The following is a 13,430-nucleotide window of genomic DNA, read 5'->3' on the forward strand; positions in this document are numbered from 1 at the left end:
AAGCTGCCAAAGGAGGAGAGAAGGCTCCTCTTCAGAAAAGTCACTCTCCCCATCCTTCCTGCATCTGTGGTGGGCTGTAGCACCAGTGTGCCTACAGCAAAGACTGACAGATGGAGAGACACTGCCTCCTGTGAAAGTGAGGACCCAGACCCAAGATTTCAAGCTTTCTGAGGTTGGAGAGCTATGAGTTATGCTAATACTGACAACGAAGAAGGAACAGAAAATATAATTCTCTTTTTTCTCAAGCTCCCTTTGTTCACTTTCCACAAACATTCATGCAGTTCAAATTCTACTTTCATGAACATTTACCAAAAGCCGGTTTTAAAATCTTATAAACCAGTATTTGCAGGAAATGAACTTCAGATTTTCTCTGGAACAGCTTGTTCTTATGACCAGGCAAGAAATGGAAATAACATCATTTTACTTACCTGACCATGCACTACTAATACACTTTCAATAAAAGCAGGATATTTTTAGTCTTCAAGAGGAGACCACATTAGTTATTAGTTGTGAATTATTTGCTCCGTTATGTCATACAGCAAGAACCTTGTTTTCCCTCTTCCTCCACCATTTTTGGCTGCAGATATATATATGGAATGAAAGCTACCAATCAATCAGCTGTGAAGCGTGTTATACTTTTAGTCACATCAGATCCCATTTAAGATGGTCTGGAGTATTAAAGCTATTTAAATGCAGGCCAACGCCTGAACAACATAATCCCCTTTGCTTGATAGGAGAGGGCTGGTTAAGTCTGCTGGGAAGACAAACCCAAGCAGGGTGCACGTTCAAGGAAGACAGTGGTGGAAACACGGCAGTTATCCAAGGAGCTTACTTGACCCCTGTGGTCAGTGAGCTGAAGCTTATGCTCCATGTCATAAAATACTCCAGCTTTTCAGCCTGTCATTCAGTAAAGACCCTGAGATCGAAGTGTCTATTATATGTTTGGTTTACTGTCAAAACCGTCTTTCACACTTCCAAGAACTCCAGGGATACATTGTCGTGTTCAATAATTTTTTAGCATTCTTCATGAATAGGGATTTCCTTGCTCAGCCAGAGCTCCTTGTTTGATTAAAAACCTTGGGCTCAACCTCGGACTCAGCTAAGCACATGCAGAAATGAACTCAAAACTGCAGAGAGGAACGCACGTCAAAGCATCGGAGTTTACCTGACAAAAAGAGATGTTCAACTTGAGGAGTGGTGTGAAGACTAGGTAATTAATTTGTGCTTACAAATGCCTTGAAGAAAAAACACTAGTGCCTTTATTGGCCCTGCTTCACCCAAAATTCAATCAAAAGTATCAAAAAGTGGAGCCAAGTTTCAGGTTTGTTGTGAGACCAGGTGAGTTTCAGGTTTCATTACCAAGTTTCAGGCAGCTCTCTAATCTGCAGCCAGCACATCTGAAGGTAAAGCAGGCTGATACCTACAAAGAAAAGCACTTTTCAGTAATAAATGGAAGGGATTATCTTCAGTGCTTCCAGTGAATACAGCTGCTGGATAGTGTTTTATTTGTTCACTTTGTAAGGATAAAAAAAATGAACTTGTCTTGAGCCATTCAGGTTTAAGACAGGCTTTATCTCCCTGGTTGGAGGAAAAGATTAGCACTTATTAGAGCCTAATCTTAATAATATCCATTTATAAATAGGGCTTCAAATTCTCTAAAATATTTAAACATGATGAAATGGAAAGACTTAAGACAGCTGAAGTCTTAAGAGAAAAAAAAAAACACAAAACCCTGAAGATTTATCTATGAAGATTAAAGTAGCTTTCATGGCAAAGCCCTAAGAAAATAAAAGAAAATAAAAGACCAGAAGAAGGAAAACAGCAGCCTTTACTAGTGTCTGTACAAGGCAAATTAAGCTATAGATGTATTAAAATGGCTTAAGAAATTATAAAGACTTAACCATTTAGTTGCTGTTTCATAGCCAAAGACAACGCAACTGTTCTTTGTCTAATCATTTGTCTAGGTGTTTAGAGAGTCTTCGCTTTTCATATAAGTGTTAAAGCATTCAGGTGTATTCAAGTATTAAAAATAGAAATGGCACTTTTCCCCAAACTGTAGGAAGGAGAAAACATAACTCTTGTTCGTATGCAGATATTATAGAGAAGAAGCAAGAGAGTTACTCGCTGATCACAGGGTGAGGCCAGGTGGCAAGTATTGCCTTGAAGACATTCCACATTTTAGCCCCCTGAAATTTCCACCTCTGCCCAGGATCATCCTTCCCTTTTGCTCAAAAGCTTCACCATCATAAGTGAAAATGGTCTCTTATGCCCAAAACTCTGAGGAGCTTGGATATGAAAGGCCTTTTCTTGAAGGCTTTTCAGTAGAGAATTGGTGTGAAGAGCAGGATGGCAAGATAAGCACAGTGGTATCCATTGTTGAGAGGGGTTTGCCATCATGTTTAGTACCAACAATGGCTTTTTCCAAGTGTGTGCATCATGAGATGTAGCCATCAAGCCTGAAGATTACCATGTCAGTACTGTATTCAAACAGATGGACAGCATTTTTTTTCTGGGTAGACAGGGAGTTGGCAGTTCGGTTTTTACGGAAGGATAGGCTGAATTCGGTTTGCTTCTTCTCCTGCCCAGTTACTGGTCTATGATAACACATTTTTAAATGCCCAAGGTTATACAGATATGAGCCTAAACTCACCTTGCATCCATTCCTCTCTTCCTCAGACTCACCGCACTACTTTTCTTAACTGATATCCCAAGACTCTCAATGCTGCTTTTCACACAGCCTTTTGTAAGACTGTTGGCTGCCTTTCCATGACTTGCCGTTAATATGGGTCTCATATAGGTCTTGGCTGGTTTAGGGCAGCATTTATCTAAACTGAACTGAGCAATTCTGATGTTTGAAGTGGTTAGCAACTGCAGCGTTTCAGTTTCTCTCCATTCTGGAATGAGAAAAAACAGGAATCAGGAGATAGTATGTCTAAGATTGTTTTTGTTTACAATAACATGCACGAACTTCCTAGAAAGACTGAAGCTAAGAAATCCTCAACTGAACTTTATATATTGACGTTCCCTTGACATGGTTAGTGAGTGCACCTCAGTTTTGCAGTTTATTTCTGTAATAGCTTTGTAGACCTTCTTGAAAGCCTTGCCAAGGTATTTCTATGTCATCAATATTTTCTTCAAAAATTGGATATAAGAAACAGTAAATGGGCAGTTTATACGTGAATAATGATTAGCTTTAACAGCAATATCAAGTTATTTCCCATTGCCCTAGTAAAAATAGTTCAACTATTTCACATATATAAAAAAAGTGAAAGAATAAGACTTTCTTTCACTTTCACAAAAAGGAATGCAGATCAGTCAAGTTTTACAGCCAGAATGCTAACGTGTCATTTTTTAAAGAACTTGCACTGGAATTGCTTACAAATACGAGGAAATATTGCTTATTTAGCATGTCTGTAGGGGAAAGAGAGAGATGCTTCTCTAGAGAAGAAGATTTTTAATATAATCATTAAAATAATTCTATCTAGCAAAAGTTTGCAATTTTGCTGCTGCTAGGCTTCGCAAGACTGCAGTCCTGCCAACTTTTACTGGACTTTTACTGTTCATTTGTCCCAACTCCTATATATTTAGTAGACTATGTACAAAATGTGATAAGGCTTGGTTTGGTCTGCTTGTATTAAAATCCTTGCGTTGCTAAACCACTGCAATGGCATATTGAAATAAGAAAAATCAAAAGCTCAGATCCTGTTTTTCTGGGCTTGTAGGAATATCAGCTCTTAGAAGCACATGTCATATTGCTATCACTTCTAACTTGCTGAATAACTTTTAACAAGCTGTGCGGAAAGCACTGTGATCAACAGACAAATGTTACTGGAGTCATTGACATTGAAATCGGTGCTAGGTGGGTCAGAAAAGGTGATGGAGGAAAACTGATTTGTGCATCGTCAAAGTCTTTGTTAAAAAAAGAACTTGCCTGATTCCTGTGTTTAAGTTGCTGGGAAACTTCCCATTGTAAAAGATCTTTGTAACTTTTCCTGTTCTATAATTAATTCTTGAATTGTTTGCAGCAGGCCTTCAGAATTCAGAAAGTCTAGAGAAATGACTTTTATTAGTTCTGTACAAGTTTGCAAGATGTAAACTTCGAAAAGATTTCTCTCCTCCAACAATTTAATAACAGATATGCTTAGCTCCCTTTAGGCACATAGCTCCTAGAGCGGTATCTGTATGTCTGGATAAGCTATCTAAATGCAGTGCACAATGGATGGGAGAGGAAAGCATCTCAGGAAGCTGATCTAAAGCACTGATTGTGCAAATGCTTTCATTCTATGCGAGAATTTCTTTCTTGTTCTCATTTTAAGAACTACAAGTGTAAATATATCCACCTCTAAAATATTCTGCTCCATATCGCTCCAAAAAAGGGGAAAACTTCGTCCCTTGATCATGTCAATCAAAGAGATATCAAAGGAACATTTTTGACCTCCCAGCAGACCCTCCTTTCCATAATTAGCAATTTAGATAGATAGAAACATCCTGGGCTCTCCTATTAGCGAGTGGGGGTTCCCCAGTCTCCTTGAGGCTCTGTTTCTGTGCTTTGTTCTGAACTGTCATTGTTGGCCTCTTTTTAAGTGACCACCTTTATTTTTTTCTAATTGCACCTGCTTTGATAATGAATAAGAGATTAAGCCTATGAACTTCAAAAAGAGATGTTTTTTGGGTCCCAGTTATGTTGGGTGATTGCAAACAGTAAGCTAATCAGACTGGGACACCTCTGAGCAGAAATTGAACTGTGATGCTTAGGGAACTTTAGTATCAATATCAATGATCTACTTTCCGTGTTTTTACAGCATGATTTTGGACTTAGGTATCTCAGCTCTGCCTGAATACTGCTAGAGATGCCAAAGGTCTTTACTAGATAGATTTCTTGCTGTGCTTTTCACAGAAAACTATTTACAAAATGCCATAATTGAATGTAATCATTGTAAACACTGGTACCCTACAAATGAGCCCTCTCTCCAAGGAAAATCCTAGTAGAGCCCACAAAAAAGTACTTACTATCTCATAACTATGTAAGGTGGTGGCTGCTACTATATAGGGGGGCTGCTAGCTACATCTGTGTTAAAATTGCAACCTTGGTCATGGCTCCACCAGAATTTTAGACAAAGCAATTAGCGTATGTTAGATATTTGGCTATAAAGAAAGGTGTCTTTATAGTGCAAATGTTGTAGTCTAGTTATTGGACCATTACTGAGAAAAGACAAAATGGAATATCTATCAGGAAATTGCTGACAATACCACAAATAAAGAAGAAAAAGATTCAAGTTGTGTCTAAAAAAATTCAACAAATAAACAAGCAAGCATAAAACAGCTGTTGTATTAAGAAAAAAGAAGAAAAAAAGGAAAAAAAAAAGCTTCACTGGAGTCCTTTTTTGTCCCAAAAAGCAATAGAAATTAATCATCTCTGCTGACATGCCAGAGTTACAGACTAAAACATTAGACCTGCAAGTAAATAAAAGTGAAGATCTTACTGTTAGAAAATTCATGTAAAAATCGTTCCAGCAGAGGAATAAGATCAGAAATTTTCTTCCTATTCCAGCAAGCTGACAAAAGAAAGAATTAGATATCAAGTCACAGTGTGCGTGAATTAATCAATATGGATTTCAAATACATCTTCACGATAGTTGTATTGAGATGAACAGACAATTAATGCATGGGCAAAGAATAAGCTGCTAGAGAAACAGAATTTTTATTCTGAAAATCAAGTTTTCTCATCTTTTTTACACTTAATGAATAAAACTAGTACTTAACTATTAATAATTAGATTGTAATTTCAGGAAATTACATCTTTCTAGATTTATGCAATTTTTCCATCTCTCTTCCACTTTGTGATCTAACAGGCTTTTTCAGCATTCCCCAAAAAAGCATGAAACCGACATATTCAAAGGAAAGGAAAAAATTACCTAATGTTAATCATTACTGTGAACTTTGTTTTTTCATAAACTATTAAATGTCCTTGGCATTAGAAAATACCACAGTGGAATGTAATGTCACAACATTAACAATTCCATTTTCCTTACCAATTAAGCTGACCTTACCTGCCTTTATTATTTATTTCAACAAGAAAAATATGAACATATAATGTGTATCATAGTTAAACTACTATTGCACATCTCTCAAGTTGATGTAAAGTTGACTGCTTTTGTGTTACGTGTTGGGGCTTATTCAGCTTTTGCTCAGTAGCAAACTACTACTTAAGGTACAATTACTGATATTACATTCTTCATACAGTTCCTTGCTTCCGTAGAGACCTACATAGTTCTCTGAATGCCTATCATTATGCGAGACTTTCCATAACTCATTTCTGAAGACACTCCAATAAAAATACCGATTGTGTAATCATTAAAAACAGGAATTTCTCTTCTTTTTATGGCATCCATTTGCACCTCCTACAAATGATCTGTCATTGATTCAAACCCATAATTTAACAAGTACCTTAGTTTTAACATTTTAAATCCAACAAAGATCATAAAACAGTAGAATTTTTTTTTTCATTAAAGGCATATTGTTAAAAATGGTAGTGTGAAAGGGTGTGGGGAATTTCCTGTTTCCCCCTCAGCACCCATTTGCTGATTACCATCATACGGTGCTGTAATAAGGTCCCAAAAACACTGCCTTATAGTAGCAAAATAAAGAAATGAAATGTGATTACTATTCCCCAGTTCAGCAGTGCCAAACACTACTACAGTAGTAGTCTCTGGATGACGAACAAGGAAAGCTGGAATAAGGAATTAGGATTCTTTCTGAAAAATATTCCAATAAAAGTACTTGTTTGCTTTAATACTTAATTTTATTCAGAGACAGTGAAAAATCTTAGCAAAAGGAGTGCTGTGAGAAGGAAGAGTAGCTGAAGATCAGTTAAATCTGATACAGTAAAGAAAATAACCTAATAGACTTCTGCTATATTCTGATACGGGAGCCTATGATTTGTTCTTTTGTAAGAATAAGTAACTTCTCCACTGAATGAAGAAATAACTTTTATTTTTCCCTTTTTTAAATCAACTACCCAAGATACATCTTTGGGTCATGAAGATCAGGCTGTATTTCTCCCTTGTAAGTTGGAAGTATGGTCAAGAGTCAGAATCTGCCACCACAGGCCACTGTCCCGTCGTTCTTGTTGTGTAGTTCATTGTGCAGCAAAGAATAGTGACACAGCTTAGTAAAATACGTTGTTAAATCACAAGTTAAAGACAACTGAGCAATTACAAGGAAGAAAGTCTACCTCAGTCTTTATATGGATGCTATGTAATATACGTTTTCTTTAGGGACCTAGCACAAATAATCATTGATAGTAATTGGCTTGAAATAGCGGGTGGTTTTAACTTCTTCCACTCAAGACATGGCATTTCATTTTAAAACTTATGCACAGGGCATATTGTAACTATATTCTGTTTTAACTGTAGTTATTTCTTCCCCTGCAGGCATTGGGCAAATGGAAGACTTAAAATGGCCCATTTAAGTCACAATGGATATCATAGAATCATTAAGGTTGGAAAAGACCCCTAAGATCACAGAGTCCAACCGTCAACCCAACACCACCATGCCCACTAAACCATGTCCCTAAGCGCCTCATCTACACATCTTTTAAATACTTCCAGGGATGGTGACTCATCCACCTCCCTGGGCAGCCTGTTCCAATGTTTAACCACTCTTTCAGTAAAGAAATTTTTCCTCATGTCCAAAATATGCTCAAGAACAGTGGTTTACAACTGAAAATATGCTGGTTAAGAATTAAAATCTGATACTGGCAAACTCCATCATAAAAATAAAGTCAAGTTATCTCCAATTCCCTATTAGCATCCTTGCTAGATGTAGTAAATCACTTTTTCTGTGTTAAAACAAGTTCACAAGCAGCTTAAGGACTAGAAAACTAGAGCAGAAATTAACTTAAAGGCAAAATTAACTTAAATGCAAAATTAACATTCCCAAGGTGTAATACAAAAGCAGTGCCAACTGTCAGGGCCCAGCAGTCCAGGGCTTACTGGTGGTGTGCAGTGAAGGACTATTCACATTCTTTGCTCCCAGTCTGCAATATTCAGGAGTCAAGCAAGCAGGGTTCTCGGTATGCACAGAGCAGAGGTTCTTGTCTTCACGGGGATGGGTTGCAATGAGTCCAGGAGGAACTGGATCTTCCGCTTACCAAAACCAATGGAAAAATTCCCATTAAATTACGAGAAGCAAGATGACAGCTTGATACCATGGACATCCTCATGACTTCTTTATGTTAAGCCTTTGATTTTTACATAGTGAAAAACAACAAAAGATAATGGAAAGAAGTACAATACCAAAATATATTACTCAACTGAGGACTTATTTCTACCTCTTCTTGAATTCCAGTAAGCCAGTCTCAAATCAGCTGAACTGTAATACCTTTTTTCTACCGCTTCTACAGCTATACCTGATGCAGAAATGTTAAGAATAAGCTGAACTCCTTCTCTTTTGTGGCTGATGCAAAATCTGATAGTTCTCATGATTGTCAGAGAAACGGCTAGAATAAAGGCAAAAAGTTATGTCTAGTAATTGGTAAGTGATTAAGGCAATAATTAATATTTTATATACGTGGAGAATGCCACTTATATTAAAATGCCAGTTCTCATTCTCTGGGAAAAATGCTGCATTGATACCTCACAGTCACGGAGAACTCTTTCTTACTCAAGCTGCTTATGAGCAGCCTCTGTGCTGACACTTTCACTCTCCGGGGCAGTGGCACTCACCAGAACAAGCCTAACCAGACCAAAGTCAGCACTCAGAATGATTTTTTTTTTTTTTTATTTGCCCAGAAGACGACTTGTAACAAAATTTGCAAACTTCTCCTATGAAAAAATCACAACGGTATCAACCATTATCTTTTAAATAAAATCTAAAAGCAGGTACCACATGGAGTCTGTCTACAGAAGTCTGTCACTGCTATCAGAAGAAAAAATTTCTTTGCTTGTGTGAGCAGAAGTGTTGATATGTGTGAAAATAATTTGTGTTCATGGCAAGAATGTGTGATACATGGTGGTACGTATCCTTTTAGAGAAGTAGACTATTGTTTTTGTGTTACTAGCGCACCATCCTTCAGAGTTTAAAACCCTTTATAGTTAAAATCTCCTTGCTAAGAGTCAAATTTCAGGTTGCAGTAATGGCCAGGTACATGTTTATATGTCATTTACAAGACAGGGACTTTTTGCTTGGTCAGTTCCCAATATCGCAACTCCTTAAGGTTTAGAAAATACGATTCTATATAACAGTATTAAGAAATGCTTCTAACGGCTGAGAATCTAAAGTAGATCACTGATGTTTTCAGAGCAGCTTAGCAGCTTTCCCATCCTTTACAGAATAGCCGTTCATGTGAACAGGCTACAGTGGTGCTGACTTCCAATTCCACTGAGCAAAGTCTTGAATCTGTCATGGATCACAAATTCATTGTAAAACAAACATTTAGGACATAGGGGAAAGTGGGGAATAACTGGCAAAAAATGATTCTGCAAAAGCTGTAGAGAATTTACCATCTGTTTTGTTTCCTATCCAGGTACTTCTGGGCTCTGAACAAGCTTTTGTGTCTTGGAAATTCACCAGTTTTATAGCCGTCTGAAAAAATTCCTCGTTGCTATGGCAATACCATTCTTTCACGATGAATCCTTCTTGAAGGTAGAGGACATTGGCAAGATTAAATGTAAATCTTTTTTTTTTTTTTTTGGTGGTGTGACAGATAAAAGTGCCTGGAACCAGGAGAATTCCTCACCCCCAAAACAAATGTTACTAGTACCATCTTCATTTGAACAACATAAAGCAGCTGTGTAATAGCGTTGTTAGCCATCCACAAAACGCATCCATAATCCCTTGAAACTCATGGTACAGTACCACCGATGCTGCTTTGTGAATGAATTGCAGTGTTCTCAATGTTGCCTTTATGCCTGGATGTCTGTTTTAATGAAACAGAAAGTTGAGAGAGACCAATAATGATCTCCCCTTCCAAACAGCCCGTTAGTGCGATCTTTGTAAAGGTGATAGGTAAGGAAATTAGAAGTCTGTGAAAACTGGCAACATCCTTGTCAGGTTCACACACAAGAGGATGCCTTGTCATTTTATGGCAAACCACAGTAGGTGGAAGCTACCTGCAGATACAGGCAAAGTAATGAAGGCTGAAGAGTCTGTGAAAAGAATGTGATAGCAAAGCTCTCTCTTCCTCCCTCCTCACCTCTCCCCCCCCCCCTTTTTTTTCATGTACTCTGCCTGCATACCAACACACCTCTAGCTAAAAGTATCCCAGATCTGATCCTCAAGATGAGCAGCACAACAGAAAGACAGACATGGTAACACTTCATATCCTGCCCCCCACTCAGAGCCCTCCTATAAATACAATCTGATGGCTACTGAAGCCGCTATCGACCCTGCTTGTGTAGAGTGGAAAATAAAATGAAGCCACCCCTTCAGCATTAAGACCTAATCTATCCTTCTGCAACTCAGACACGTGCAGTGATTTACGACCAAATTCATTCCGCCCCTAAAATGCACTTAACATCACAAACAGGCTCAGGGACTACTCAAATAAATTAAAACACAGCTCAGCATAAGCATGGCAAATCTGTCTGTTAACCTCATGATTTTCTTCAAAGGGTAATACCAAATATAATTAATTTCAAAACCAAAACATGAAAAAAAGCAATTTAAAGATAGCGTACCAATGAGATCTTTTGGTTCTCTAATAAATTGATGCCAGGAGCTGAAAATATAAAGTGTTTGCCTGATTGCTTTTCAGTGTGGGTAGCATGTTAGAGATACAGGTGGGTTTTTTAAGTCACTTGTGTGATTTGACTGTCATTACTGAGAGTACTCATATTTTGAAATCTTTAACTTATTGATTCAATATTTGATTCTAATTTTTATTTTTGAAGCCTGAAGCAACTGCAGTTCCAAAGCATCTCTAGTGATGTCACTAGCATTACAGCTAAGCTGCATTATGCCAGTCAATCAGTAGTTCAGTTTATTACAGCTTATTTTTTCCTCTCTTAAGTTCCATACTCATTCTATTCTTCTGATGTTGTCATTTTTACAACCTTTGCAGTATATGAAATTCATTTAGTGTTGCGGCCGCTTACTGTCAGTGCTCTGCTCGTGCCGTGTTCTATCAATAGGCACCCTGAAAAGAGACCTTTCTGCCAGTGACTGACTGCAGGACACTTGGCAGCAGTCAGAGAGATGGTGTTTAATGCAACTTGTCTGTTTAAGTATTTCTGACGGTGGGAGAAGAAGTTGTAATAGCTAGTTGTCCTGGTTTCAGCAGGGATAGAGTTAATTTCCTTCCTAGTAGCTGGTACAGTGCTGTGTTTTGGATTTAGGACAAGAACAAAGTTGATAGCACACTGATGTTTTAGTTGTTGCTAGGTGATGCTTACACTAGCCAAGGACTTTTCAGCTTCCCATGCTCTACCTACCGAGAAGGCTGCAGATGCACAAGAAGCTGGGAGGGGGCACAGCCAAACTGGCCAAAGGGACATTCCATACCATGTGACGTCATGCTCAGTACATAAACTGGGGGAAGCTGGCCGGGGGGGCCGCTGCTCGGGGACTGGCTGGGCATCGTTTGGCGGGTGGTGAGCAGTTGCACTGTGCATCACTTGCTTTGTGTATTATTAGTATTATTACTACTATGTTATTATTCTTATTGTTATTATTATTCTATTTCAATTATTAAACTGTTTTTATCTCAACCCATGAGTTTTTCTCACTTGTGCTCTTCCAATTCTCTCCCCCATCCCACCGGGGGGGAATGTGAGTGAGCAGCTGCGTGGCGCTCAGTTGCGAGCGGCTGTGTGGTGCTCAGTTGCCGACAGGTTAAACCACGACACTAGTAATCACCTGCCTCAATGAAAAGACTTGCATCGTAGACATTTGGTCTATGAATACATGATAAAATACCAGGCTATCCTTTGGTAAGGTAATATTTTTGAGAGTCCAGAAAGTGTTTCAAAGCAGCATTAAATATGCTGCAGACTTTTTATCCTAAGTGCAAATCAGTGACTGTACTTAAGATTGTATTAGAATGATAAAAAGTAATTAAAATAGACTTATTACCTTTCTAAGTTTTGAGATGCAAATACTCCTGCTTTTAAAAACATGAATTCATCTTTTCCATAAAGGTTGCACACACTTAAAAAGTATTATCAAAAACTGTAGAATTGCCTTTTGACGTATTTTTTTAATCTTTCACTGTCTTACTTTTCTGAAACAAGACAGTTGAAAATACTCGTTAGGGAAGGTTGAGAAGAGAATGGAGCTACAGCCAATTTCTGACAAAGGACCAGAATTTGACACCAGAAATCTCTTGTGATAGTAACGAATGTTTCATTCCCCCAGTAATTTTAGCAAGGAGCTCATGGGTAAAGGTTGTACACACAGTAACCCTGGATGTCAGATTGTAACTGCACATGTGGCCATAACCCCTTCACAGGGACCAAAAGTCCTTCGTTTGAGATGTTCTGGGTAGCTACAGCTTCCCCGTGCAAGCCGGAAGGGAACAAATGCAGCACAGCAGTCAAGGACTAAGGTCTCCCGCCATCACCTGCCCGGTCCCACTGTCAGCAAGGCTGTAGCTGAAAGGTGCCTGCAGAGCAAAAAACGCATTCGTACTAGGCATCAGGAAATCCTCACCTAAGGATTTGATTTTGCCTGTATTGAAGCCAATGGCAAAAGTTCTGACTTCCAAGATGTAGGATCAAGCTTTAGACAACTTGTATTTGATTCCAGGTGCTTTTTGGTTTGCTTCTTTAACAGTGTATTCAGCAGAATCATCTACATAATCAGTGTGTCTCTGAAGTCAAAGGTGATCGTTTTGACAGGTATCTTTAACATACATTTAAATGAATCCATTTCTTTTAGAGTAATTTGCTACATTGATTTGTGGTTGTTACCATGTAAAAAATTCTTTAAAATAATAATCTACTCCAATTTACACCAGTAGCAGGGAATCCATACCTTTGTTACACAGTATAGACAACAGCAAATCAGGAGATACTCACCATCAGTGTTTCCTTAGCGTCAAAAAGCTTGTTTTAAGTGCCTGTCCCTCTAACCCCCACTGCCCCATTTCAAGAACCAGAGCAGCACCAAGAAGGGCGAAGAGCCTGATGGAGATCCACCGCCAGCTGCACAGCACTCGGCATTGCAGGGACGGAGTTAGTCTCCAAGCCAGGGACATGGCAATAACAGCGAAAGCAGAGCTTTGCTATTAAGCAGTTGTCATTATAGCACAGTTTATTGCACTTTTCCCCCTCCAGATCATTGAAACCAATTAAATTATTGAAATCAAGAAAGTGACTTATCTTCAGAGTACTACACTTGTCTGAGAAAATTAGATAAAACAGTACTGACTTTTCTGAAGTTTTATTGCTCGGTGTCTTTAGCTCATATGTAAGGCAGTTGTCTACATCTTT

At 38.4% G+C, this 13,430-nt stretch overlaps 1 protein-coding gene across 1 annotated transcript in view; it reads right to left on the reverse strand.

Moving 5' to 3' along the window:
* Positions 1-1,377: 1,377 nt before the first annotated feature.
* WDR49 (WD repeat domain 49) overlaps positions 1,378-13,430 on the reverse strand; it is a 44,676-nt gene continuing 32,623 nt past the window's right edge. Inside the window, 2 exon segments of the mRNA XM_009333593.1 lie at positions 1,378-1,420; positions 2,651-2,894. Coding sequence (XP_009331868.1) covers positions 1,378-1,420; positions 2,651-2,894 — 287 coding nt within the window.

This window comes from Pygoscelis adeliae, unplaced genomic scaffold (genome assembly GCF_000699105.1).
Source record: "Pygoscelis adeliae isolate BGI_AS28 unplaced genomic scaffold, ASM69910v1 Scaffold220, whole genome shotgun sequence".
In the NCBI taxonomy this organism is placed as follows: Eukaryota; Metazoa; Chordata; class Aves; order Sphenisciformes; family Spheniscidae; genus Pygoscelis; species Pygoscelis adeliae.